Source organism: Microtus pennsylvanicus, chromosome 9 (assembly GCF_037038515.1).
Source record: "Microtus pennsylvanicus isolate mMicPen1 chromosome 9, mMicPen1.hap1, whole genome shotgun sequence".
Taxonomy (NCBI): domain Eukaryota; kingdom Metazoa; phylum Chordata; class Mammalia; order Rodentia; family Cricetidae; genus Microtus; species Microtus pennsylvanicus.
The window spans coordinates 7,399,145-7,425,964 of record NC_134587.1 but is presented as its reverse complement, the minus strand read 5'-3'; the positions used below and the strand labels follow the sequence as shown (position 1 = coordinate 7,425,964).

Sequence of the window (26,820 nt, the reverse complement as noted above, 5' to 3'; positions counted from 1 at the left end):
AAGAGAAAGGTTACAAAAGAGCCCAGACCACTGGTGTCTCTTGACTTGACCTTGAGACTCAAAAAATACGGAAAAATTAATTTCCAGTGTTTCAGCCATTCTGCCTGTGGTATTTTGTTACATTTCAAAGATCCTCAAAAATAAACAGAACTACATAACCTCATTAACCTACCATCTGTGGCAGAAACTGCAGGGAAAGAACAGAAGCAATTCCTGATTACTTCTAGCCCAGTCAGTCTTCCAAAGAAAACCATGACTGTTTTATATATGCATAAAATTATATGGCACAGCTAATGACCAAAACGCAAATCAATTTCTATAGTCAAGAACTGAATTTAACAAAACATAAAAAGCACACACTTTCTTATTTTTGAGCATTCCTGGAGAAACAAAAGGACCCTTCTACAATTCCAGGCTGTATTAATTTTATAATCTACAGAGTTCCCCAAGCTTTCTACTGCATAGCAAGGATAGGGGTGCAGCCCACATTTTGAACAATAATATGTTTGATAGGTAAAAAAGTTTCATTGAATGTGTCTTAATAGTTTGGAAGAAAAATTGCAAAATGAATAACAATATCCACACTGTCTTCTTCTATGAGAAATGTTGGTAGGTTGTGAGGGGTTGGCCATAATATAAACAGTAGTTAATTTCTTTGTCAGCTAAATAAAATTTGTCTAAAGCTTACATAGGAAAGTAAACAGCTGATCCTAGGGACACTTGAACCAACATTAAACTTTCACAAGGAAATTTCTATCCCAGATGAATTTATCTTTTGCGTCACTGTTAATTTAGAAAGTATTTGGAAGTTGAAACTAGCAACTCGGTTTTGTTGATGAGCTCTGACTTACGCATTCTTTGTAGTTCTCAAATAAATCACTGCTGGCAAAACCCCACGGCTTTAATTAACTTTGGGATTGAACTAGTTCCTAGCAAAACAGAAAAAAAGCAAGATAAGGCCATTATCAAGCCCGAGAAAGGCAGAAGAAAACAGCTCTGCTCTTGAGTTCAGTTTGCACAGCAGGGAAAGACAATTAATTCTATTTCAAGAGAAGAGCAATGGGCAGAGCTAGAAAACGGGACTAATGTGTCAAGCTTTGCCCTCTGCAGCATGTGGTTCAAGACCTGAGCCAAATGCTTGTCTTGCAATTCCAGGAACCTAACTTGGTTGAGGGCAGAGCTCTTGTCCCAGCTGTTTTCAGTGTTAATTGGGTGGTCAGCCATTTGCTCCTGGGATGAGAAACAAGCCGCCGCAGAAGCTTGAACATGAAGAACCGCTTCACAGAGCGGAGGAGCAAAGGCCCCGTGAGAATCCAGACTGGCTGTCTCCCTCTGAAAGGGGGCTACAAGACTATTTACTCATGGGCTGATGGCTCTGATGGCAAAGTTTGAATCGGATACTGAATTTTTCCTGAGATGATTTGAAGCAAAAGCCCAAATAATTTCTATTGAAGAGCTCTGAAATAAGAAAGCTTGCCATCAGCAGTAATCCTCCAGCTAAGAAAGGCGACAATCTCTCCCGAGAAGACAATTTACTTGGGATGACCTGACAGAAATGTTACCTAGCTGTGTGAAGATCTATACACTTGAATTAAAAAAAAAAAGGGAAAAAAAAAGAAGAAGTTGATGACAGGATTTAAAACGTGGTGACTGAACAGCTGTATTGAGAGCGATCGGTTTCTATTGTCAAATATTTCAGTAACTGCCCTGTTGACTCATGGGATGGAATGTTCAAAGAACTACATCAGATAACATTCCACCATACGATTGGTTATCATCTTCAAAACATAGGCCATATTTTAAAAATCTATAGGTTTGAACTTTTTTTAATTTAAAGTAGAATAAAAATCACTTGATCTCGGATAAGAAGTAAAATATTTATCTGTTATCTAGATGACTTTAGGATCAGCTGCTTTTTGGCTAAGGGAGAAGGGTCACGTGTGAAGCTCGTAGAAATACGTGTTGATGGTGTGGTCTTCTATAAAACTCCGTGGTAAGCACTTTGGGCATCTTGCTGGCAGGTGCTGGAGCAGTAACTGAGTGCTACATCCTGATCATAGGCAGCAGGAGACAAGAGGCTTGTGTGGGCTTTTCAAACTTCAAAACCCACCCCTACTGACATACTTCCTCCAAGGCCACACCCTATATCCCTTTCAAATAGTGCCATTCCCTGGTGACTAAGCATTCAACTATATGAGCCTATAGGGACCACTCTTATTAAAACCACCACACAGAGTAAGCTACAGGTCTCTTTCACTTCAACCATAGAGGAAGAGTAGCCCTTGAACCCCTGAAAGGAACAGGTTGGAACTCCTTGATGATGAGTCCAAATGGTTACCATGAAGGATGGGCAAAACAAATAGCAACTTGGAATTGTGAGTTGGGATTATGTCTAAAACTATAGCAAATGAACCAGTATGTGAATTCTACTATATGGATCTTGTGGTTTACTTGATGTTTTTATTACTTCCTAATTCCTTTCTGTAGTATAAAGATTGCATTTGGTAGATAAGATTTTCAAGTGCGATTATAGTGTGTGCATATTAGATATTGTTTATAGTTAACATATATCATTTGATTATTAGATATTGCATTTATTAAACACATTCCAATACTCATGAAAAAAGATACTATAAGAGACAGGTAAGGGCTGGCTTATCTCTGTTACATAACTGTCAGGAAATATCTCTGTCTCTATCATGTAAATGTCATTAGGAGGAGAGAGACAGCCATCTTCTTTGGAAAAAGTTTCACGTGGTAATGATTTCTCTAGTTCTCTAAGTTCCTACTCGTCTGTCACAAAGGATCTCAACCATTAACACTGAAATTAAAGAAGTTTTTGTGATTGATTCTTAGCGTGATTCAGTGTGACTCTCTACATATGCACATTGGACTATGATTTATATGTGTTTTAAAAGACGTGCTCGTTCCCACAGCTGCAGTGTTTCTCAGGTTCTGTTCCACAGTGAGGTTGCTCTCCTTAATCATGAAGGTTACTAAACCTATTTATGTCTCACAAGGGCTTTTCTAATGAACTCCCCGATTACTTGTTCCTCTTGTTTGTTATGAAGAGCAGAGAACACAGCATTCCCTCGAACTAACTGAGCAAAGTTGGATTGATTATTGCTATTTCTGAAGCAACCATAAACATGTGCCAAAGTTTCCCAAACCTAAAATTTATGTATATGGAAGTATTAGTAGTCGGACTTCACTTAATACCACATTTCTGAATATCCCGGTACTGAATATGTGTTTCTATTTTATGTCATCTCACCCTAGAGTTTCCTGCAAAATCAGAAGGGCAGCCGGAGTGATTTACCATTTTAGAGAGACACAGTGTTCGCACTGATTACAGCAGAACACTGGGCTTTGGGCGGCCTTCCTGGGACTTCCCTCCAGAACAAATCGGTGAAGGAGGGACCAGACTGATCGTTATGGTTGAATATGAAATGTTTTCCCCAAAGCCTCAGGTATTGAAGACCCGGTCCCCAGTTGGTGGTTTAATTTGGGGAGGTGCTGGGAACTTTAGATGTAGGAGCCTAGAGGGGAGAAAGAGGTCGCAGGTGGGTGGGTTCTCAGGCTGACCACGGTCCCTTTCTGTCTGTCCCTCTCTGCTTCCTCAAAGATGTGAGATGTCTACCTGCCCTCCAGTCTCACACTGAAACTGCTAAGAGAAAGAATCCCTTCCTGAAGTTGTTTTTCTCGGGCGTTAGTCACAACAATGAAAAATGATACAATGGAAGAAAGGAAGTCCAAAAGAAAGTCTAAAGACGTAATTTCCAATGTGCTGAGAGCCAGAGCTGGGGGAGTTGAGGGGCCGTTTCTAATTCATTTTTTATTTTTATTTAACTAAAACGCGCCTGGCCCATCATGCATGTGGAGGCTGTTTGTGGACTCTGAACAGTGTGTAAAGTACAGACTACACTGTGCACACTTCCTGTGAAGCCTCATGTAATGTGAGGGGCTGGAAGGAGGGAGGCAGGCGGTGCCAATGTCTTGTGCAGGGTCTCATTTGCTCGAATCCTCTTACGGTTTACCAGCTGTGGAAAGCATTGTGCCCTTTCGGCCCTGGTATAAAACGCTACCATGATTCTCCACGTGGCCCCCAAAGCGAATGTCAGCTTCCTATCAGGATGAGCAAACCCGGGCTTCACACACTCATGATTGCATGACAAGCCTGCAAGTCGAGGCAGGGCGATTCTGCTACAGAGGTTGTCTGCTTTCCCAACCTGACTCAGCTCATTAAGACTCGGAATTAGATTTAAACAGGACTGCGTTTCGGGTTGAGTTGCTGGAGCATCATGGAGAACCTGGCTTAGTCCTAGATTCTGCAACGTAAACCCCAAAGCATTGGGCTTGCCAAAGCGGTCCCTTGCTCATAAGCTGATGCTTTTCAAGAAAGCTCAAGAAGAGCAAGCGGATGCATTTCCATGGGGGTTTCATTCTCTTTGAGCTTTTAAATCAAAGGGTCTTTCCCGGTATCCGTAGTCACTGTCCTCGTCTTCCCACTCAGAAGTGCGCTCCCTGCTGTGCAAGCAGGACCTTAAAGATGCTTCTTGTACCACTTCCATCACGGCCATCACGGTTCCAGGGATGAAAGCAGTCCCGCAACTGAGAAAACATTCTCCAAACAACCCTTTGTACCCCAGATGAACAACAGGGGCCTTTGACACCGAGATGTGAGTTCAAATCTGAACCTGTAGTCAGCTGAGTAATATGGGCTATAAACCCATCCCAGCAGGCTTCTGGACCTTACTGAGCCCCCGTCTGCTCCCTTATTGGGTGGGAATCTTACTATCATCTCCACGCTGTTTTGGAAAAGGGTCTATCGCACAGTGCTGGGGGCAAAGACAGGCATCCAATCAACGAAGCACTTTTACAAGCCCCCGAAACATCATGCCACAAAACCAAAGACATGAGACATAAACAACCAAAGGAAAAAATTCCAAACACGCCAGAACACGTGTATCCAAGTAAGAGTTACTTCCGAAGGTTTCCATGGGAACCGTGTTTCATTACTCCAAACATCTGCTGTGTTTGGGAACTCGGTCCGTGGTCCCGAAGCACATTTGTTAGACCACAGCGGCGGGGACAAATCCTATAAGGATGGATTTGATTTTGGAGAGCCACCAAATGCCGTGCAGCAGGAAATAAAATGAAAACACGGTCGACTTTTTGTTAGGAACATGGCTGTGTTTATAAAGCACCGACATTAATCTCTCTGTAGATGGCAGGATGATCCCTCTAAAATGCCAAGCGAATCACACTCTCCTTCTGTTGAAGGCTCTTCGGTCATTCTCCACTATTAGAATTAAGTTCAGGTCCCTTCACTCAGCACAAGCATCTTTTGTGACCCACCCTTTGCTCCCTCACGCTTGCCTCTCCACTGGTGTGCAGAGGAGTTTGGTTGCCCCCAACGGCTGAGCACTCCAGTCCTTCCCACTTTCACCTGTGACTTCCCTTTTCTCTGGAGGGTTCCCAAGAATGGCCTTTCAGAATTGGGTAGCTTGCTGCCTGTCACTTGAGAGTTATCGTCTCTGAAACTCTGTCGTGAGAAAGCTCTCTGAATTAGATGCTTGGCCTATACGTGGTACCTACATCTATCCTAAACTTGTCAGACAGCACAAGAAATCACACTTGCCCCTGCCTCTGTCCTCTTACAGCCTGAGATTTTGTGATGAGCCTATGCATGTCAAGCTGGTGGAGGCACTTTGGGCTGAGCCCCAAATCAACCTGCTGATGACAACAGGAAACCAGGTGACTATGAAACAGATCGGGAGAGGAAGCTATATAAAATGTCGGTTATTGTTATGGAACGGTTAAGGAGTATGGCAAAGAATCTTGGGCCAAGGATGTCATGGAAGAGCACTTCAAATGCAAGAAATGAATAAATAGAAATTCTGGCTCATTTAAAAACAAAATATAATGAAAAGTAAAAAAAAATGTTCTAAAGATAAAGTTTACTTAAAAAATAATATCTGGCTGAATGTTGATATAGGTATCCTGGTTTCCACAACACCTAACTGAAAACACAGAGGCCCTCTCTAAAACGGAATCTAGAATCTGAGAATTTTTACCAATTATCAGATAGATGCAGTGGTCTTGGGGAGAAAGGACGCCTGGCTTTGCAGTGTTTAAAAGCAGGAAAGAGCTGTTCTTTAAGCAGCCCCACGAGGGCGCTGTTTGTTCTCTGTTGCTTTCCCCGAGTCTAGGCAGCTGCTCTAATCAGAAAATTAATCCTTTCCCAGTCCCCGGCCTGCTGAGGAATTTGCTTTCCTCTTGGTGGACTTGCAGAAAGTAAAGCTCCGAATGAGGCTGGGCCCAGGAGACGCTGTGAGTAACTTACTCTCAGTGCCCATGAGCACTGCCCCAGAGTGTGCTGAAGGGGGCTCTCGCTGTACTTCATGATTGTACTCTCTGCCTGTACTTTTCGTTGTTGTTGTTGCTGTTGTTTCGGTTTTGGTGTTTTGAGACAGAGCAGTGTAACAGCTCTGGTTGTACTGGAACTCACCCAGTAAACCAGTCTGACCTCAAACTCGGAGATCCACCAGCCTCTGCCTCCGGAGTGCTGGGATTAAAGCCATGCGCAGCCACCACCCGTCGCCTGTACTTCTTCTACTTGATTCGTTTGGCAACCACTTCCTGCACGCAGCCTGTGGGCCTTGTCCGGCGGAAGGGCTAGGAGAACCACGGCAAACCAGCCGCATAGACCGATATGTATTTAGTGGCACCCGGCTGAGGGGGAAACGCCATTTCACTGCAGAAGGATCACACTGGATCTGCCCTCCTTGCTGGGTGCTTAGGATCTGTGTTTGCCAGTTCGCTCTCCTTTTCATACAGATGGCCAAAGGGAATGCAAAGGTCACCAGTGGACTGGCAGAGGCCCCAGGACACACGAAAGGCTTGTGTCACACTCTGTTTTGAAAACCTATGAAACTGCACCCTGATGGTCACCTTGGGCCATTACCTCCCCGGATCTCATGCTCAGTGTCCTGGCTAGTCTTGTGTCAACTTGACACACAAACTAGGCAGCTACGCTAATCAGAAAATTAAACCGTTAGCAGGAGAGTTCTGGCCATGGAGCTGCCTAGAGTTTGTGCAAACAACTCATGATGAACAGAGAATACAGGTGTGTGGTTCAGATGCCCAGTAGTTGGGTGAAGATGGTACCGCTCATGCAGGCTCTGCATTTCTGCCCCATTTTTCCCTTGCCCTGAACCTGTTTGGGGAGGAAGGAAGAAAATATATGTAAAGAAGCTCCTTGTAAACTCTCTTGGCTACAGGCTCCTCACTGCAGAAAAGAGGGCAGTTTACAGACACCCAGTACCCTGGTGTATAAGAAGATGCGTGCCGACTGAGAGCTCTGCCCAGGAGTGAAGACTGGCTCAGTGGGAAGGGCAAGCGTGAGAGAAAGAAGAAAGCAGCGTCCCAACAACAGGAAGTTTGCTTGGCGTTTAGGAGATTCCTCACTGGGATCTCATCTCTTCTCCCTAGCTTCCGGAAGCCAGGCTGACTCCTTAATTCTTAAAGAAGAAGGGATCCCATGGGACACGACACCTGGAAAGAGGTCTCCGTTCCTAGTCCCCGCGTCCTTCCCCACAAAACCAGCTCTACTCGTGGTACGGAGAACACAGAGGCGGTGCTGTGCCCGTCTGCGGGCACCAAGATTTCCACTAAGAATGACTCCGTTCCCTTTGTCATCAGTCTTCAAGAGTCAATGTTTCCCCCAGACTCTTGTTCTGGAAGAGCACAGCAGAAGGCAGCACAAATGCACGTACTCAATCCATTTTCACTGAGTACCAATTACATAGAAAATGCTGCGTGTGTTGGGGAGATAGAGCACAGTCACATACTTCAGGGAACACATTTTCAGGCAGAGGAAAACACACGGGCATCATACTGGACAAAAGGACATTTACATACATCATTCTGGACAAAGGGACATTTGAATCAAGCTCTGAGCCACGGACAGCTCTGAGTGGGGAGGCGTAGTTGGAACAGGGACTAATGAAGGTGGGGGACATTAGGGATCAAATGGCAGACAAGCAGGTGGCTGATCTGCAGACTATGAGGTACTCAAGTGTCTGAGTAGCGTGCGATTCCCCGAGAAGAGAAATGAGAGCCGAGGGTAGGAGAGTAGTTTGGTATGAGATTTTTCAAGGGCCCCAGAGGCCAGGACATTTGTATTTTGATAGGTAATAGGGGAGTGATTTAAGGTCCAGGAGGGGGTGAGTGAGGCAATCCAAACTATGGCTCAGGGGGAACAAGAGGAAGGGGATTGCAATTGCCCAGCCAAGGGTAATGAAACCCTTACTTAGAATGGTTGCTGTGGAAATTGGGAAAGGGGAAATAGACTGGAGAGGCTTTGGGGAGGTTCACTAAACGGCGCCTGGCTGCAGATTGCTCACGCCCCTTCTCACTCTGCTTGACCCTCATTCCGCTCCTTGCTCTGATCGTAAAACTGTATGCGGCCTCCCTTAACAACCAGACTTCTACTTCCTGGAAATATTCTCACTGGCATCAGGTAAGGCTTCATTTGCAATAACCATGAAGGGCACCCTAAAGAACAATTCTTGATGCTCCAAATGAGGACCTGATATTCCTCATCTACACTCCTATTGTAATTCTGCTTTCTGACATTTAGGGAAAGTTTTCCCTTTGTTCTTAGGACCCCACTCTGGGAAAATAGGAACCCAAAGAAACACAGCTTTTCTGGAGCTTTTGGCTGCTTGTACAGAGTGGAAATCAAGATAACAAAAGTAAATGTGTTCAAATGACTCCCAAGTTCTTCCTTTGTTCCATCACTCTGCTTTAAGAGCATCTGAGAGCTGTGCAGTATGAATATTACATATTTAGGGAACAGGATTTTAACAATAGAATTTTAAAAACTCAATTATGAGAAATTCAAGAAAAGCAGTCACCAAAATAATTGGATTGATAATTCAATTGTTAGACAAAATCTAGGTACTATATTAGTCATTTCATTTTTAAAGGCCAGAAAAGCAGGAGATATTATGCAGTATATGTATAATCTCTCTTTCCCCTTTGGTAGATAGTGGCTGAAATGAGCCGAAGTTACCAGCATGTGACAATGGGAAGAGATTTCCTTCCATGCCAAGTCTTTCTCTGGTTATTTTGCCATTGTTATTTCCAGGTTGCCCCTTTCTGCGTGGTGGCACAGGTGGCAGACACTGGGCATGCCTGGAAGGAGCGGGAGTGCTCTGGGACAACTGCACCTACAATGCAATGGTGCAAATACCAGGAGCAATGGTGCTAGGGTGCACTGCCGCGGTACCAGGTGCAGTGGTGCCAGGGTGCACTGCCGCGGTACCAGGTGCAGTGGTGCCAGGGTGCACTGCCGCGGTACCAGGTGCAGTGGTGCCAGGGTGCACTGCCGCGGTACCAGGTGCAGTGGTGCTAGGGTGCACTGCCGCGGTACCAGGTGCAGTGGTGCCAGGGTGCACTGCCGCGGTACCAGGTGCAAAGGCGCTAGGGTGCACTGCCGCGGTACCAGGTGCAAAGGCGCTAGGGTGCACTGCCGCGGTACCAGGTGCAGTGGTGCTAGGGTGCACTGCCGCGGTACCAGGTGCAAAGGCGCTAGGGTGCACTGCCGCAGTACCAGGTGCAGTGGTGCTAGGGTGCACTGCCGCGGTACCAGGTGCAGTGGTGCTAGGGTGCACTGCCGCGGTACCAGGTGCAAAGGCGCCAGGGTGCACTGCCGCAGTACCAGGTGCAGTGGTGCTCGGGTGCACTGCCGCGGTACCAGGTGCAGTGTGCTAGGGTGCACTGCCGCGGTACCAGGTGCAGTGTGCTAGGGTGCACTGCCGCGGTACCAGGTGCAGTGGTGCTAGGGTGCACTGCCGCGGTACCAGGTGCAGTGGTGCTAGGGTGCACTGCCGCAGTACCAGGTGCAGTGGTGCTCGGGTGCACTGCCGCGGTACCAGGTGCAGTGGTGCTAGGGTGCACTGCCGCGGTACCAGGTGCAGTGGTGCTAGGGTGCACTGCCGCAGTACCAGGTGCAGTGGTGCTCGGGTGCACTGCCGCGGTACCAGGTGCAGTGGTGCTAGGGTGCACTGCCGCGGTACCAGGTGCAAAGGCGCTAGGGTGCACTGCCGCAGTACCAGGTGCAGTGGTGCTAGGGTGCACTGCCGCGGTACCAGGTGCAGTGGTGCCAGGGTGCACTGCCGCGGTACCAGGTGCAAAGGCGCTAGGGTGCACTGCCGCGGTACCAGGTGCAGTGGTGCTAGGGTGCACTGCCGCGGTACCAGGTGCAAAGGCGCCAGGGTGCACTGCCGCAGTACCAGGTGCAGTGGTGCTCGGGTGCACTGCCGCGGTACCAGGTGCAGTGTGCTAGGGTGCACTGCCGCGGTACCAGGTGCAGTGGTGCTCGGGTGCACTGCCGCAGTACCAGGTGCAGTGGTGCCAGGGTGCACTGCCGCGGTACCAGGTGCAGTGGTGCCAGGGTGCACTGCCGCGGTACCAGGTGCAGTGGTGCTAGGGTGTACTGCCGCGGTACCAGGTGCAGTGGTGCTAGGGTGCACTGCCGCGGTACCAGGTGCAGTGGTGCTAGGGTGCACTGCCGCGGTACCAGGTGCAGTGGTGCTAGGGTGCACTGCCGCGGTACCAGGTGCAGTGGTGCTAGGGTGCACTGCCGCGGTACCAGGTGCAGTGGTGCTCGGGTGCACTGCCGCGGTATCAGGTGCAGTGGTGCCAGGGTGCACTGCCGCGGTATCAGGTGCAGTGGTGCTAGGGTGCACTGCCGCGGTACCAGGTGCAGTGGTGCCAGGGTGCACTGCCGCGGTATCAGGTGCAGTGGTGCTAGGGTGCACTGCCGCGGTACCAGGTGCAGTGGTGCTAGGGTGCACTGCCGCGGTACCAGGTGCAGTGGTGCTAGGGTGCACTGCCGCGGTACCAGGTGCAGTGGTGCTCGGGTGCACTGCCGCGGTATCAGGTGCAGTGGTGCCAGGGTGCACTGCCGCGGTATCAGGTGCAGTGGTGCTAGGGTGCACTGCCGCGGTACCAGGTGCAGTGGTGCCAGGGTGCACTGCCGCGGTATCAGGTGCAGTGGTGCCAGGGTGCACTGCCGCGGTACCAGGTGCCAGGGTGCACTGCCGCGGTACCAGGTGCCAGGGTGCACTGCCGCTGTACCAGGTGCCAGGGTGCAGGGCTTGTGAATAAGCTATACCCCCTCACATAGGTTGAGCCATCTGCACAGCGCTTACCATAGGTGGCGGAATGTAAGCGCTAGTAGACAGTTGTGGTTCTATGTTATTTAGGAAAAGAATGGCAAGGGGGAGAGTGTCTATTGTTTATCACAGTTATAATTTTTAAGATCTTTCTCACACAGATGTGGAGCCAATGGGTAGGGAGGACCAAGAATGCCAGTTATAGCTGCATACTGCTTCTAAACACTGTCCCTGTGTAATTTTACTTGACTGTTAATGTACTTTCTAATGCTCATTTGCCATATGAAGTAATTAAGAACATATTCGGAGTGTCCAAGGTCTACAGCTATGAAATCAGGACTCAATCCAAATTAGAACCAGGCGTGTGCAAACGTGAGTGCTGGCTGTCGCCCACCTAGCCTGCTTTTGGCTTGGCTGAGGCCATTGGCCTCCTTCTGTAGGAAACACTAGTGCAAAGCAAGAGAGATATTCAAAGTATCCCTAAAACAATGTAGTCTGAGAGGAGGACTTTTCCAGAGCAGTGGAACAAAATAATATATAAAAAATATATTTAAATTTATATACATATATATGAGTTTGCATAATTTGATATGATGTTTTAAATCACAATAAGAAAAGTAGCTGGCATTAAATGCACAGAAATCAGCTGCTTTTTGAGGAGGGTAGAATAAATTAAAGTCATGCATTCTGTTAAGAAAGAAAGAAGAAAAGAAGGAAGGAAGAAAGAAGGAAGGGAGGGAGGGAAGAAGAAAGGAAGAGGGGAGGGAGGAAGAAAGGAGGGAGGGAGGGAAAAAAAGGAAAGAGGAAAGGAGGAAGGAAGGAGGAAAAGGGAAAGGTCAGTTCTTAAGTGCCCACACCACTTATAAGGATTGACTGGGAAAACACCTACTTTCAGAGATAAGCATTTTATTTTACTTTTTCCCTTGGGGGAAAAGATGATTTAAAAGACAGAACAGCCCTGTGCTGTCCCCTGAACTCCAGGGGACACACCACACTCCTGTGAGCTCCCTACGCCCAGAACCACATGCGCTTCCTTCCTGGAAAGACAGGTTTCTAAGGTGGTGACTGCTCTGCGGCTGAGGGATGGCTGCCTTGCCTCTCTGTTGTTGCTAATGAAAAAGAAGAGACAATGGAATAAAAGAACTAAACAGACCTCCTCCTTGGGAAAATATCCAAGTAGAACCAAGACCAAAAGGACTAGGGTAGGGTCAACCAATCACAGTCGCCAAGATTTGGCTCCCAGCGACATGAAGGTTGGTTAAGGGGCAGAAGGACACCTAGGTGGCAGTAATGGGATCTAGCAGGGAGCGCTGCCCTTGACTGGCAGGAAAGCAAGGCCAAAAGAGAAAAAAATCAGCAACAGAAGTCAACTTCTTGCAAGAGTGAGATTGTCATAATCTGAGTGGGGCAAGACATGTTGGTAGCGTTGCTAGTGTGTAGACGTTCCCTGGGGACACAAAGAAGACTTCACCTTCCAAGACTGGGACTAGGGACTGGCCTTGAAGCTGGAGGGGGTGTTAGGAGACAATGGCTGTGAGTCTCTTGTTTGGGGACACCTGGCCCTTCACACTTCAATCCAGTCAGTCATTCTAGCCTCTTAACAGGATGGCTATGTAGTCCAGACTGCCCTCCAACTCATCCTCCTGCCTCTGCCTCCCAAACGTTCGGATCATAGCAGTGATAAATTATTTTAACTTATCTATATATAAGAAATCAAGTGTAAAGGTCTATATCTAATGGTAGGGTGTGTATGGATGGGCTCCTGGGGATCCAAAAACTCCCGGCTATCACAGTAGCTTCCAAGACAGGGTCTCCACTTGTTACCCAACTGAACCCAAGACCATAAAATAACTAAGACCCAGTGAGGAGAGTCTTTAAGTTAGAAAAATTAAGGCCCATGAATAGGACAAATTTTCGCTTCATAAAATCAAAGCCTTTTAGCATAGCTTGCGGACATAATACTGTACTTACATCAAGAGCCACAGACTGCTTGGCCCAGGACTTCTTCACTTGATCGTACATAATTGTGTTGTTGATACCAAGGCCACAAAAGATGACAAAAGCCTAGGACACAGAAAGCCTGTTAATTAGAAACCATAATAACTCACAGACAAAATCTAATATGAAAGCCGCGGGCCACCAGAGACAGTTCTGAAAATATAATTTTATTGTGCTCAGAGGTGGGCCTCAGGGAAAAGTGCATCACAGTTGTTAATTACTATTGTCATGTAAGAGCTTTACAGCTCACATTGCACATGAGGAAAAAATCATTACTTCAACGACACTGTGAAGAAATAATGTCACACATTTGGAACCACACGATGTGTTTAAATGTGATCTTAAATTATGTGGGCAGTAGGCTGATTTTAATTATTCTATTTTATTTAACCAGGAACAGCCCCTTTCAATAGCAAGGTTACAAAATAGTTTGGCCAAGAAAGTAAGAAAAAGAAGCCATGAGCAGAGAGAGCTAAGGGCAACGAGACTGACTTGGAATCAGCGGCTAGCACGAAGATGCCAGGAGGAAGGATACTGATACACTCGGTGGGCGGACTCCGGCCCAGTCCATGAGAAAGCAGAGCACAGCTGACCTCTTCTGCTGTGATACAGGGAACTGAGCCTTGTGGACTAAAGAACACGGGGGACATACACCTGGCGGGGCCGGCTAATGGTCTCATGACTGGACACATGAGAACAAGACAGGGATAGTACTATCAGACAGACGCGGAGGGGATTCAGTTCTGCAATGAGACCAAGACAGACCCATCCAAGGTCACAAACTAATCCGATGAGCGGAAGCACAATCAAATTTTGCCTTGTGTTTATATAGTTTTTAAATCTTCCTCTTTGCTGGTACCCCGTTTAACTACATTAGAAAGATTAATGTTTACCCTAACAAATGCGGGCAAGGAAACGGCTGGCAATTTGGTTCTGGCCCTTGGCTTTTAAGTCTATTTGCTCACCTCAAAAAGCCGCTGGTCTGCATCATCAAAAGGTTTACCATCGAGTCTGTTCAGCACTTGAGCGACCCCTATTGAGGGAAAGTGGAGACAGTGGTCACTGTAAGTACTGGGCATTGTCACTGGGAGAGAACAGGTCGCAGCTAATTCTATGAATAGCTTAACACACTCATTCAACCCGCCTCCACGCTGGAGGTGTGATGAAGTTGGCAAGTATATTCGAATATGTACACACTGTTTTACATATATCACTGAATCTATTTATCTCTGTATATAATATATAATCCCCCCCCCCACACACATGCTTTGGTTTTTGGGAGGGGCACTGTGGCAGAGTGATTAGGAACCTGGATTTAGGTAGAGCCTTAGTTCCAATACCAACTGTGTGACCATGTGTAATGATGAACTTCCTCATCTGTGCACAAAGAGTTAAAATACGAACTACCTCAAAGGATTATGAAGATGTGAAATAAGTCTTAAATTTTCAACATGCATACTCAAGACATACAACATGATATTATGGGACACACATAGATCAAAGCAAAGTTAGTTCTGCTACCTGCTACCAATGGCGCACACACTCAACAGTCTCAGTTTATGAGGGCTTCCTTTTTTCAAATACATTCCTGGCGTTCTACCAGAAGTGTTGGTGTTTCACTTCCAAAAGCAACAACAACAAAAAAAGACAAAACAACAGTGCTCTAACTGGAAACCTCAGTCTGCTTCCATTTAGCAGAAATATGCAAAAAAAAATAGCTATGATTCGCTGGGCGGTGGTGGCTCACGCCTTTAATCCTAGCACTCGGGAGGAGAGACAGGTGGATCTCTGAGTTGGAGGCCAGCGTGGTCTACAAAGTGAGTTCCAGCAAGGTCAGGGCTACATGGAGAAACCCTGTCTCAAAAAAACAAGAAAGAAAAAAAATAACTCTGATTCTAAAGTGAGCCTGTATTTTTAAAAGTACCTAACTTCCCCTGGCGAACTGACCAGATTCTCAGCAACATATAACGAAATGAAAAGTCCTTAGCATATAAGAAGAAAACTATAGCTGGACTTTGGAGTAATAGCGACGTTTATCATTAGGATTGAAATGTAAGATTGTATGTGAGGTTGCTATTCGGTTAACATACAATTTGTCTTCTATGGACATTTTTCTCTCCTTTAAATATGGATATATCTAAAACTTTATATATGATGTAAACTAATTCCCCATTTGTATTCAGGCTTAGCATCTAAGATCCTAGAATATTCTTTATGCTTAATAACCTACTAATGTATTTGTACAAGCTAAGCAGTCCAGTGGGAAGGATGTCCTCCAGAAATGCAGGACTTGGGTTACAGGTATATCTCAGTTGTCCAGTGTTTGCCTCGTGAGCAGGAAGGGCCACCTGAACTGAGGGTGGTGACGCACACCTGTGAGCTCAGCACTCAGAATGCAGAGCCAGGAAGACCAAGAGTTCCAGGAACACATAAAACTCTGTCCTCCCTCTTCAATCTGACCTCGACAACACTCCCAGGGCACTAAGTCCTTGGTTAGGCAGTACTATCTTTGTGCTCAGCCAGTAATCTTAGGGTGTGGTAGAGAGAAGCAAGGTTGTATGTTATGTACCAAATACATCCATCACCTTATGTCTCTTAGAAGAAAAAAAAATCACATTTTCATTGTATTTTCATAGTTTTAAGTAAATCTCTCTCCTTCATGATTGTTTAAGCTTAATAAACTTAATTGTTTAAACTTAATAAATTTAATTGTTTAAACTTAATTGTTTAAGCTTAATAAACTTAATAAACTGTTTGTTTGCCTGTGTGTCTGTATTGACTCTGGCACTTTTCTGATTGAGTTGTTGTTTAGGTTTTATTTATTTATTTTTGAGGCAGGGTCTCCTATAGTCCCAGGATGGCCTTGAACTCGCTGTGTGGTTGAGGGTGACTTTGGTCTCTTCCTGCCTCTCTCACCAAAGTGCTGGGTTTTGGCTATGTGCCATTGTGCCAGGTCCCGACTCTTTTCCTAGGTACAGGGAGACGGCAGGGAGGGAGAAAGATGTCGGAAGCTGCTTTTGCCCGGTTTCCTTACTGTGGGGAAAGTGTCTCTTTAGAGACGTGCCGGCAAAGTTATGTGTGCAGCTGTGTCCAACACCTCTGCACCCACACTACGTGTGAAAGCTCAGACATGGTCGTAGACATCCTCGGAAAGTTAGGACCCCTCAAGTTTAATCTTGGTCTCTTATTAACTCTAAGTTTGTGGCTGTTTCAATCTCTCCTCCCCCCCCTCTCGCTCTCTCCCTAATTCCATCTCTGTTCTTTAATGTCTGCCATGTAAAATAACAAAGTTCAGAAGGTAGGCTTCTGAGAGCCCTTCCAGCTTTGGAATTTACTAGAGCTTTGAGCTCAGTAGATAGTTGTTCCTGTTCTAATGGATGCCCATTCGTTAGTAGTCTGTGCTTATGGAATTGTAGAAGAGTATGGAGACAGAGCTTGGTACGTTCTGGGGAGCCAGAGGAGGGATGGTTGTTATGGTCCCAGGCTAGCCAGAGGTCAGAGGCAACACACGCACACACACATGCACACATGCACACACACACTCTCTTTCTTTCTCTCTCTTGCGCACACACACACATGCACACACGCACACACACACTCTCTCTCTCTCTCGCACACACACGCACACACACACTCTCTTTCTCTCTCTCTCTCTCACACACACACACATGCACACACACACACACACACTCACTCTCTCTTTCTCTCTCTCTCTCACACACGCATACTCTCACACACATACACACGCATAACGGGGGACACATAAAACTATACGGGCCTGGTTTCCGTTTTAAAGAAAGGTTGCCCCACAAAGAATCACATGGGTAATGTCTTACCAATTATTTGGTGGTTGCTGTTCCAGATAGGGACACAGAGAACAGATCTTATGTGAAAACCAGATATCTGGTCAGCCTAGGGTAGAAAAAAGAATCTAGTTATCATTAACTATTAACTACCCGTGGAAAAGTTATTTCTAATCACGGCACCATAACATTTTTTGAGACAGGATCTGGTGCTACCCAGTCTAGCCTTAACTCACCGTTTTCTCACCTTCTAGAACAGAATGCCACGGCATCCTTTATACCTAATCTTTTAATAAACACACTTACTTATTCTTTTTATTATGTCATAATGAGCAGCACAAGAAAGTCGAATTCAAATGGAATCAATTCGTTAAATAAATCAAACAATGGAAAATTGGCCTGACTTGCCCAGTCCCTGCAACCATAGAGAAACGGGCCACAGTTATGGTACCAGACAAGTATTCTGCAGTGGATTCTGGGTAATTAATACATTTTAATTAGACCAGTAGTCAGTGTTTAATCTTTGACTGGGAATACCCATTGGTAAGAATGTTTGAACCTACAAGGAAATATTTTTTTTTTTCTGAGAAGACAGGGTTTCTCTGTGTAGCTTTGAAGCCTGTTTTGGAATTCACTCTGTAGACCAGGCTGGCCTTGAACTCACAGAGAACAACCCACCTCTGCCTCCCAAGTACTGGGATTAAAGACATTTGCCACCACTGCCCGGTGCACAGTAACTTTTAATAATACTACATGCTTTAAGATTTCTTTTTATTATTTTAAGTTATGTGTAAGTCTCTCAGTGTGGGTGTGGGAATGTGTGTGTGAGTGTGGGTGTCACATCCCGAGCTGGAGTTATAGGCAGTTGTTTTGCACCTGACGTGGTTTTTGGGACCTGAACTTGGGTCCTTGGAATAACAGTGCCCTTCACTGCCAAGCTGTCTCTCCAACCCAATCTTGCTAAGTTGTTATGAATGTTGTAAAATTCCATAACAAAAATTTAAAAACAGAAATTGTCTTTCTCTTCCTTTCTCCTGCTCTCTCTCTCTCCTCTCCTGGCCTGTTCAGTCTGCCACACTTGTTCAGTCTACTGCTTTCTCTCTCTGCTTGGAGTCTTCCAGATGCCTCTGGCTGTGCTCTCTCTCATACATACAGTAATAACTTACTCTTAACCATACCATGGAGTGGTCATACATCTGGTGCCAAACCCCTTAGTTTTCATGATGGGTATACACGGGACGTTTAGGAGGGGTGAAAGGGAAGGGGAAATGGTATAACTATATTACAATCTTAAAAATTGTTTAAGTTACTTAAAAACTAAAAAGAGAATTCCAGATGCAAAATAAACAAACTAGAACAAAAAGTAAAAGCATAAACCATTCATCCAGTATACCTTCCCACAGACAGTTATTAATGCCTGCTATGTACATTGCAGGGTATTGGGGAGATAAAAATGAACTCAGTCACTATCCTTGAAGAACTCCGTCTACTAAAGACAGAAATAAAGATGAGATATGTGTCCAAGCAGGCAATGTTCAGAGCACAGTATTTGAAAAAGCTCCAAAAGGACCACAGAGAAATCAAAAATAGCTTTAGACCCTTTAAAAACAAATCTCCGACGATGGCCATGAAGATAACATTTATTGGCTGCTCGCTGTGTGCCAGCTCTCCCTTCAGCACTTCCCTGTGAATTATTTTATACACTTTCCGTACCAATGAGGTAGGTACTGTTATCATCTGTGCTTATCAGATAAAGCTTAGAAAGATTAACTGCCTTGAATGGAAGAGCCCGGCTCCCAGGAGGCCAGACAATAACAAACACATCCATCAAAGTTATCTTTGGAGAGAACAGAATGGCTTTCTCCCTCTCCCTGAGGATAGCATCAGAATGAAGACAGAAACAGCAAGCAGGAAGAAGAGGCAGCCAGACTGAGGGAGGCTTCCTGAGTATAACCTATGTGTTAGTAGCCCCAGCCGCTCTAGAATAAATTGGGCCCACTTTATTTGGCCAAGGAAGATGTCACACAGCACTGGACAGACAGTGGTAGTCTGAGCCAGTACAGAACATCAGGTACGCTTGTCTCCCCCTGTTCTGGGACCACAGAAACCCTTATCTAGTCTCTTCCATAAATCCCAGGTGGCTGAGGGGTGCCTCACATCCAGAGTGCACAATTGGAAAGGAACATTCAGTGAGACTGAAGAGCTCTGGAGTCCAGGGGTGAGAAAAACAAACCTTTCTCTGGCTGCTTGCCAGAAAGAGAAATTTGTTCACCCATCGCTTTCAAAGCATTATCTTCACCACCAATATTTCTTTATTCTGGGCATACGAGCTCCCCCATCCATACGGATGAGGACATGGAGATGTTTGGCTTGAGTAAAGGTGGCCGTGGGGAACCTGGGAAATCGGAAGGAAACGAGAGGAGTACAAGTTGACCCTAGAACTGAGACGACAAAAGAGCGCAAGAGCGTTGTGCGGATAAAACCGCCAGGTCAGAAGCTCTCCAGAAACGTAAAAAACGAAGACTTGAGGAAGGGAAACTGGGAGGACGCAATACCTATGACTCCAAGGGACAGGGATGGGACAGGACTCCTGAGCCTATGATCTTAACCCAAGACTTTACGATGCTTCTAAAATGTAAATGTATTGCTACAGTCTTCTTGGAAATTGATTTATTAATGTGTACCTGGCACATAAGAAAGTGTAAATAACCTCCGACTTATTGATTCCATTATAATACCATATGTCTTATGGTAATTGTCAAAATTATGCACAAAAACTTCCATGTAAGAGTACGAACCACAGAATTATATATCATAACGCTGTGTCAGAAATGGCATGAATATTCAGAAGTCAGTTAACTAAATCATAGCACATCCAAACAACGGCATGTTATGCATCTGATTGAAGTCGTGCTACAGAATGTATCTGGACATGGAAAACATTTCCTCTGTTAAGTTATAATTGTGCATGCATCTGTGGGTGTGCAAACACGTATATACACTGACAAATCCTTCAAAAGCCGTAGTCACAATGATTCCCTCTCAATTGCTTACCTCTGACAGTTTAAAAGTGACTAATCTAGTTCCTAAATTTTAAATAAGGGCTGTAAATTACTTGTACATAAGAAAAAATTAAAATAGAACAAACCACAGGAGCAATGGTGTTCAATAGCATTGAGTGATCAAGCAGGATAAGAGTTCAATTTCTCAACATGTGGGTTAATTAAAGGCAGACACAGGGAGGAGATGAAGGGGTGGGATCAAGAATAACAGTCAAGTGTAGCAGAGGAAGGTCAGAGGAAGCTGTGTTGTGTTAGAGTCTTTAATCTGCTGAACCCTGGAGGAGCCGTGAGACAAGAGAGAAGGTTGTGTGTTTACATTTCTCTCACAGTAGTTCAACAAAGAGGATCTCCACAGCTAAGTGATCAGTGTGCGATGTGTGTGCATGCGGTGTGTATATGTGTGTGTGGTGTATATGTGTGTGCGTGCAGTGTGTGTGTGCGTAGGGTGTGTGTGTATGTGTGTGTGCGGTGTGTGTGTGTTTGTGTGATTATCACTTTTGATGATTTTTATAAAGTGAAAGAGAAGACAACCAAGAAAGGTACCAGAGTGTGAAGAGAGCGTTTTTGATTTAAGATCATTAAGACATTTCTCTCTCTGCTGTTAGTAGTAAAATAATGTTTATGGGAAGTCGTACTAGTCCGGGTTAGTTGATGGAAGATAGAAACTTGGTATCAATGCCAACTTGCCACAAATTAGAATCACCTGAATGGGGAGACTCACCTGAAGAGTTTGTTCTGATTTGATTTGTCCTGATTGTGGGCGGCACCTCCCAGTAGAAGCCCAGATTAAAAAACAATATTTCAGAAAGAAGCCTGTCTTGCCCTGTGCGGGCTTGGCCTTCCTCTTGCCCCTGAGTTGATTTATCCCTGCTGCTGCTGCTGCTGCTTCCCTCACATATAGTAGAATCAGCATTCCCAAGCTTTCCTGGTGGAAGAGGGAGCATAGACTACCCAGACATTTTCTGGGCTTCCAGCGCTAGACTGGGACTACTGCCTTACGGATTGAGTAACTGCAGGTCCCCCCAGAGAGAGTCAGCTATTCTGGGACTGCTCTGAGTACTGAGGCAGCCAGAGCTAACAACTGAGTACGGGTTCTCAGCATCTCAGGAGTAATTTGACTATCATTGTTTAAAGATCACTTAATAAATGAAATATATGTAATAAATGATATATATATATATTTCTCTAGAGCAGTGTGATTCTCATCCAGTGGGCCAAGACCTTTTTGGAGGTAGCATATCAGATCTCCTGCACATCAGATATTTCATTACAATTCATAACAGTAACAAAATTACAGTGATGAAGTAGTAATGAAGTAGTAATGACATAATTTTCTGATTGGGGTTATCACAACAGAGGAACTGTATTAAAGGGTCACAGCGTTAGGCAGGTTGAGAACCACTGCTCTTGAGAACCCAACTAAACATATTCAGATTTTAACATCACAATTGATTCTGTCTTTGTGTTTTTGTTGTTTATAACTTGTTTTACGAGAACACATGTGAATGTTTTAACGTATGTAGAGTATTTTTACAATGCAGATATTATTAACACTAAAGGAAATGCCTGTGAAAACATTCCTACCTTGTTGTTCTACGGGCTTCCTGCCTAATTATCCTGTTTTAAAATGTGCACCATTGGAGTCCCTGAAATTAGGCTATGTGAAATGAAGCAGCCTTCCTAGCAGGTTACAGTCTGAATAAATATACTCTATCAGGGTGCCCGGTACCAGCCAATTAAAAACCTGTCCACTTAAAGCTTTGCCTACTCCTGTCCTCAAGGGACATTTCCAACAGACCCAATTAAACATGGTTGATGGTTTAGCTCCTGGATCCTTCAAAACAGACCTGTTATATTTTCCAACCCTCTTAAGGCAGGCAGAGGAAGTGCAATCGGAACTGGTAACGGTGTGTTGCTATACCTTAATCTGCCATATGTTTCCTTTCCCTGTTCAACATTATTCCCAGCTTCATGTGCTGGTGAGACCTGGTTCTCATCCTAAGACTAGAAGGGAGATCTGGGGCTCAGTCAGTCACTTCACTTCCCTGCAAAAGGGAGAGAGTCTATTTTTTTTCCGCCCTGCATATCAGATTAATTCTAATATTTTCTAGATCACCACCTACAAATGATTCCTTAAATCCTGAACAACACAAAAGAAAAACTCAACCAACCAAGCAAACAAACAAAACCAGAGACAAAAAAAAAATCCCATTCTTTGTGTTAAGTGAGGTCTAGGTAGCCTGTCTGATTCTTTGTGTTAGGGGAGGGCTAGGTAACCTGTCTGATTCTTTGTGTTAGGGGAGGGCTAGGTAACCTGTCTGATTCTTTGACCTGTGGGGCTCACGTTTGATTTCACCATCCCCTCCACTCCCACCCATTTTCTAGCTTGCTGTCCTAGTAACCCATGTCCTCCTAGACTCCCCACACCTTACTATCAGGATTCTCGTGTCCACTCTCCAATCTTCCTGACCAAATCCTGCTTTTGAGAAAATATCTGAAATAGTTTGAAGCGGGAATGAGTGGCTGGCAGAGGAGAGCCGGAAGCGTGTGCACGCAGGCAGACCCACAGAGCGTTACCCCTTAACAGTTTCAGCTTTGCCGGTTCCTTTTCACTAGAAGCCTAACTGACAGGGCAAGAAGGTGTTCCAGAGAAGAGAGAATGCGTTGTCCTGCCAGGCTGGCACTCAGGAGCGCTCTTCCACGACGGTCTGACAGCCAAAATGGGCTCTAATGCTCTCAGGCAGAGGACCTCGGAGACTGGGGCCCCATTATCTTTAAGTGCTACATGACAAGGGCAAGGACTTTCGAGTTGTCTGTAGCAGGCTTTTAAAAATCAGAACTTCACAGAGAAAAATTGCACGGATGGAAGGGGGAAGCTTAGGGTCAGATCCGGGTCATGAGCTTCTGTATTAACTCTGTAACTGGGTGTCTGTCATGGCAGAGGGCATCTGAGTGATGGTGAGCTTCCTGCCACCCCCGGGTTTATAACAAATGCAGAAACCATCAAGCCAGTTCTTGCATGAAGCCCACCTCCGTTTCTAGTTATTTTCTGTTCTTTCCATTACTTAAAGAACCCTTCCTATTTAAATCATGAGTCTATCACTCATTCTTACTGTAGGCAGAAAACCAACTCCAGACTAGATAGCTCTGGAAACTCTTCCTGTAGCTATTCAATTGGAAGAAAATACTAAAATAAGCTATAAAAATATAAACCTAGATTAAATAATGGCTGGTGTTCTGTTAGTGTACTGTGCCAGTGTCTTTTAAAAAAATCTAGTGTGAGGGGGCTGGAGAGATGGTTCAGAGGCTAAGAGCACTGGCTGCTCTTCCAGAGGTCCCGAGTTCAATTCCCAGCAACCACATGGTGGCTCACAACCATGAGTAATGAGACCTGGTGCCTTCTTTGCCAGCAGTACATTGTATGCTTAATAAATAAATAAACCTTTAAAAAAAATCTAGTGTGAAAAGAAGGGCAAAAAGCATCATAGATGATGTTCTAGAGGGAAGCCCATCTCAAGAATTGAATTCAGAAGCATGAAGCCAAACAAACATGAGGTTAAAATACTGTGGTTAGAATCATATCTTTAGTCTGCTATTGGTGTTCTATATGGGGTAAATAGATAGCTGCTCATGTCTCCCCAGGGAAAGTTAGCAAAATAAAGAGAGAAAGCTCAAAAGCAAATTATATATTAGAAAATGCTAAGATTATTTGGAAAATCTAACAAGGTAAGAAGGGCAAGGAATATCAGAAGAACTGCCGTCTGAGAGACCAGCAGAAAGGCCTAAGGTGGACGTGTGAGTGGCAAGTTCTAGGAACAAGGCGGCCAGTGTATTTCGAACAACATTCGTAAGGACTCGGGGTAGACAGTGGTGCACCAGATCATGCAGGGAACTACAGACCTCTGAAATAACAGCATTTGGCTTTTCCTCTCAAAACTAAGGAGCCTGTGAAAGCTGTGATGTGAATTATCATGTAAATGTGGCTGGCTATCTTGAGGAGGATAAAGTACAGAGTTTAGAGGGCTGACGGAAGCCGAGTCAGAGCAGGAGGCCAAGGTTATGAAATCGCCTGGAGATGATGGTAGCTTGGATTGCCATTCTGAATGAGCGACAGCTAAGTGTTGAGAAGGGACCAGGCAGCCCTCTTCTGAACCAGTTGTCCAGCAGGAGTGAAAGGCAGCTTCGTGCCTGTGAAATCCCTCACGTAAGCATTAGGAAGAACTGAATTACCTTCGTAGAGACAGAGAGACACCGGTATAGGGGAAGAAGATCGAAAGCTTTGTATATGCTACATCTGAGGTGTTTATTAGAGAACAATGTGTATATCTCAAGATACTCTTGCAAATATAATTCTATGAGAACTTCTTCGTGTCTTGCATTTATTTCTTATGGATATTTTTTCTTGCCAGGACAAATAAGTTGCTTTATGGGGCAGGGGAATTTTGTATAGATTCATTTTGTGTAGTCTTTAAAATACTTGCCTGATACCACCTCCTTCCCAGCTCTGTGAAGATCCTGTCTATCTCTTTCCCCTTGAACGAGGAGAGGTCCATGAATATGACAGTTGCTTCCTTAGCAAAACCAATGGGACAATCATGTTGAGGTTGTGTGATGTTTTTCTTGACATCATCTTAGCTTCTGTTTCAGCTGTTTGGAGTGAGTACTTCCTTTGGGGAGTGAGCTGAGAGGGCCACCTTCAAGACTGGAGGGCCACCCCTCAGAGCCCATGGACATCCCTGACCACCACCAGTAGGTGAAGGGAGAGATTTACTCAACAGGCAAGGAACTCCATTCTGCCAACAATCTGGTCAGCATGCTAATGCCAATGCCATCTGGCTAGCACCTTGACTTCAGCCTTGGGAGACCCTGAACAGAGAGCCCAGAGGTGCCGTTCCCAGGTCATCAGGAGCTGAATTATGGGAAGTGGGAGTTCTTAGTTACTGAGCCAAGGTGATTCTTTGTACAGCAGCAGAAAATCAATTGTGACAGGGTAAGATGCTTCCTCAATCTTATATTCTTGATGAGGCCATGTCAAGTTTAACTAGAATTTGATCTCCTTGATGGAGAAGTCCATGGAAAACTACAGGATGTCATAGCTAATGTATCTTAGCTTCTGCCTGTTGGTGGGGAAAACCCTTCAGCTAACCACTTATCTTGGCTTCTGTTAAACTGCTTGTTTACTTACTTCTGTGAATCCTCTCTGCAGCTGCTGAGCAAAGTGTCAGGGTTTTTCTGCCCTCAAAAGTCCTGCGCTCTGGACATTCAAGGCTGCATCTAAGTCCCCAAATAATTGAGTGTAATCCCAGTCAGCTGGAATAAAGACTTTCAATTGTCTATAAGCTGTGTCTGAGTGTTCATCCCCAGTGGGCTACCCATAACAGCATCCCTGTCAACGTTTTTAGAAGCAAATGCAGGCGCCACTTCCCTTAAGAGAAGATACATAATGGCTGATAAAATACGAAGCCTACCCCAAAAACCGATCAACACAAGTGTTTTTATACTACTCTAAGCAAATAAAGTCGCGTATATTAACATTTTTCAGGTGTTTTCAAGGATCATAGAGTCCTTGAAACAGAGGGAAGAAAAAAACTATAATGATCACCGCAAGTGGCAAATTCAAAGCTCATTTTTCAGCTTCATAATGACTTAATATGGCATTCTGGCACGGCTTCCAATAAATTTGGCCTTAAGCACCCGTGTGCTTTTAGGACCAACAGGCAGCACTGGTAAGAGACTCTGGTCATGCAGATGGCAGATAATCACTATGGCTCACCTGCTAGTTCTCCATTAACTATTTAAGAAGATTGCCAAGAGAATGCCCAGCAGGAGACGGCTGAGCGGACTTGCCCCACAACCCTATCAGCAGGTACCTACAGCGCCCGGAGTGAGGAGTGCCTCACCTCAGAGCCGCCCTTTGTAGCTACTTCCATCAGAAGGAAAAACAACAGTTACAAAACTGAGATTTGAAAAGAACGACCATCCTCTTCCTGCATCTGCTTGGGCTGAGTTTCTGAGAACCTCTCAGAAGTCACTGTACACTAGGGATGACCGTAAATGAGAGAGCTGACTGGCCTTTACGCTTGATAAGCCAGGCAAAGTTTGATGGGGGTGAATTATTTTTTATTGAAAGAATCAATAAAACTAGTTCCAGGGTATCCTATGTCTTCTTCTGACCTCCTCAGGTTCCAGGTCTGTACAAGGGTCTCCCCATCTCTTTCTCATACACACAAACACAAGCAAAAACACTCATATACCTTAAACAAGTAAATCTGAAAACTTTTTTTTTAATTTAAAAGAAAAGTCACATAGATATGTCTCAAACCCCAGACAAACGACTAGCTGAGGTGCTTGTGAACATATCAGAGCTAACACTGGCTGTTAAGTTCTCTGTTAGGTTCTCCGAACATCCCTCAGTCTCTACCTGACACAGAGTTCTCCTGGCTGGCATACCCCACCCCCTACCCTGAACTCTCTAGCCCAGGGCTGGGTTGTCCCCCCTCCCCCCCCCCCCCCCCCCGCTTTGTTCTTCCTTGTATAATCCAACCATTTTGGCCAGTCCTTTTTTACCCCTTTTGCTCTCTTGGCCCAGCCTGCCCCCTGTTTGTCAGTAGCTCCTCTTCACTCTCTCTTCCCTTCCCTCCTCACATGGCTTGGCTCAGTCTGGCCATACTCACTCTGGATGCTCCAGATGTCTCTGTCTCCACCCCTTTTAGTCTTTTCCTTCATCTCTACACTGAATCTTCTCCTCCTCCATTCCTAGGAACAGTCATG

At 45.2% G+C, this 26,820-nt stretch overlaps 1 protein-coding gene across 1 annotated transcript in view; it reads right to left on the bottom strand.

The window, feature by feature from the left end:
• Positions 1-26,820, bottom strand: part of Pde11a (phosphodiesterase 11A) — a 262,795-nt gene that overhangs the window by 111,855 nt on the left and 124,120 nt on the right. The window contains exons 7-9 of the mRNA XM_075984824.1: positions 17,021-17,096; positions 14,150-14,217; positions 13,158-13,250 (exon numbers count right to left, since the gene is read on the bottom strand). Coding sequence (XP_075840939.1) covers positions 13,158-13,250; positions 14,150-14,217; positions 17,021-17,096 — 237 coding nt within the window. The remainder of the gene's footprint in view (positions 1-13,157; positions 13,251-14,149; positions 14,218-17,020; positions 17,097-26,820) is intronic.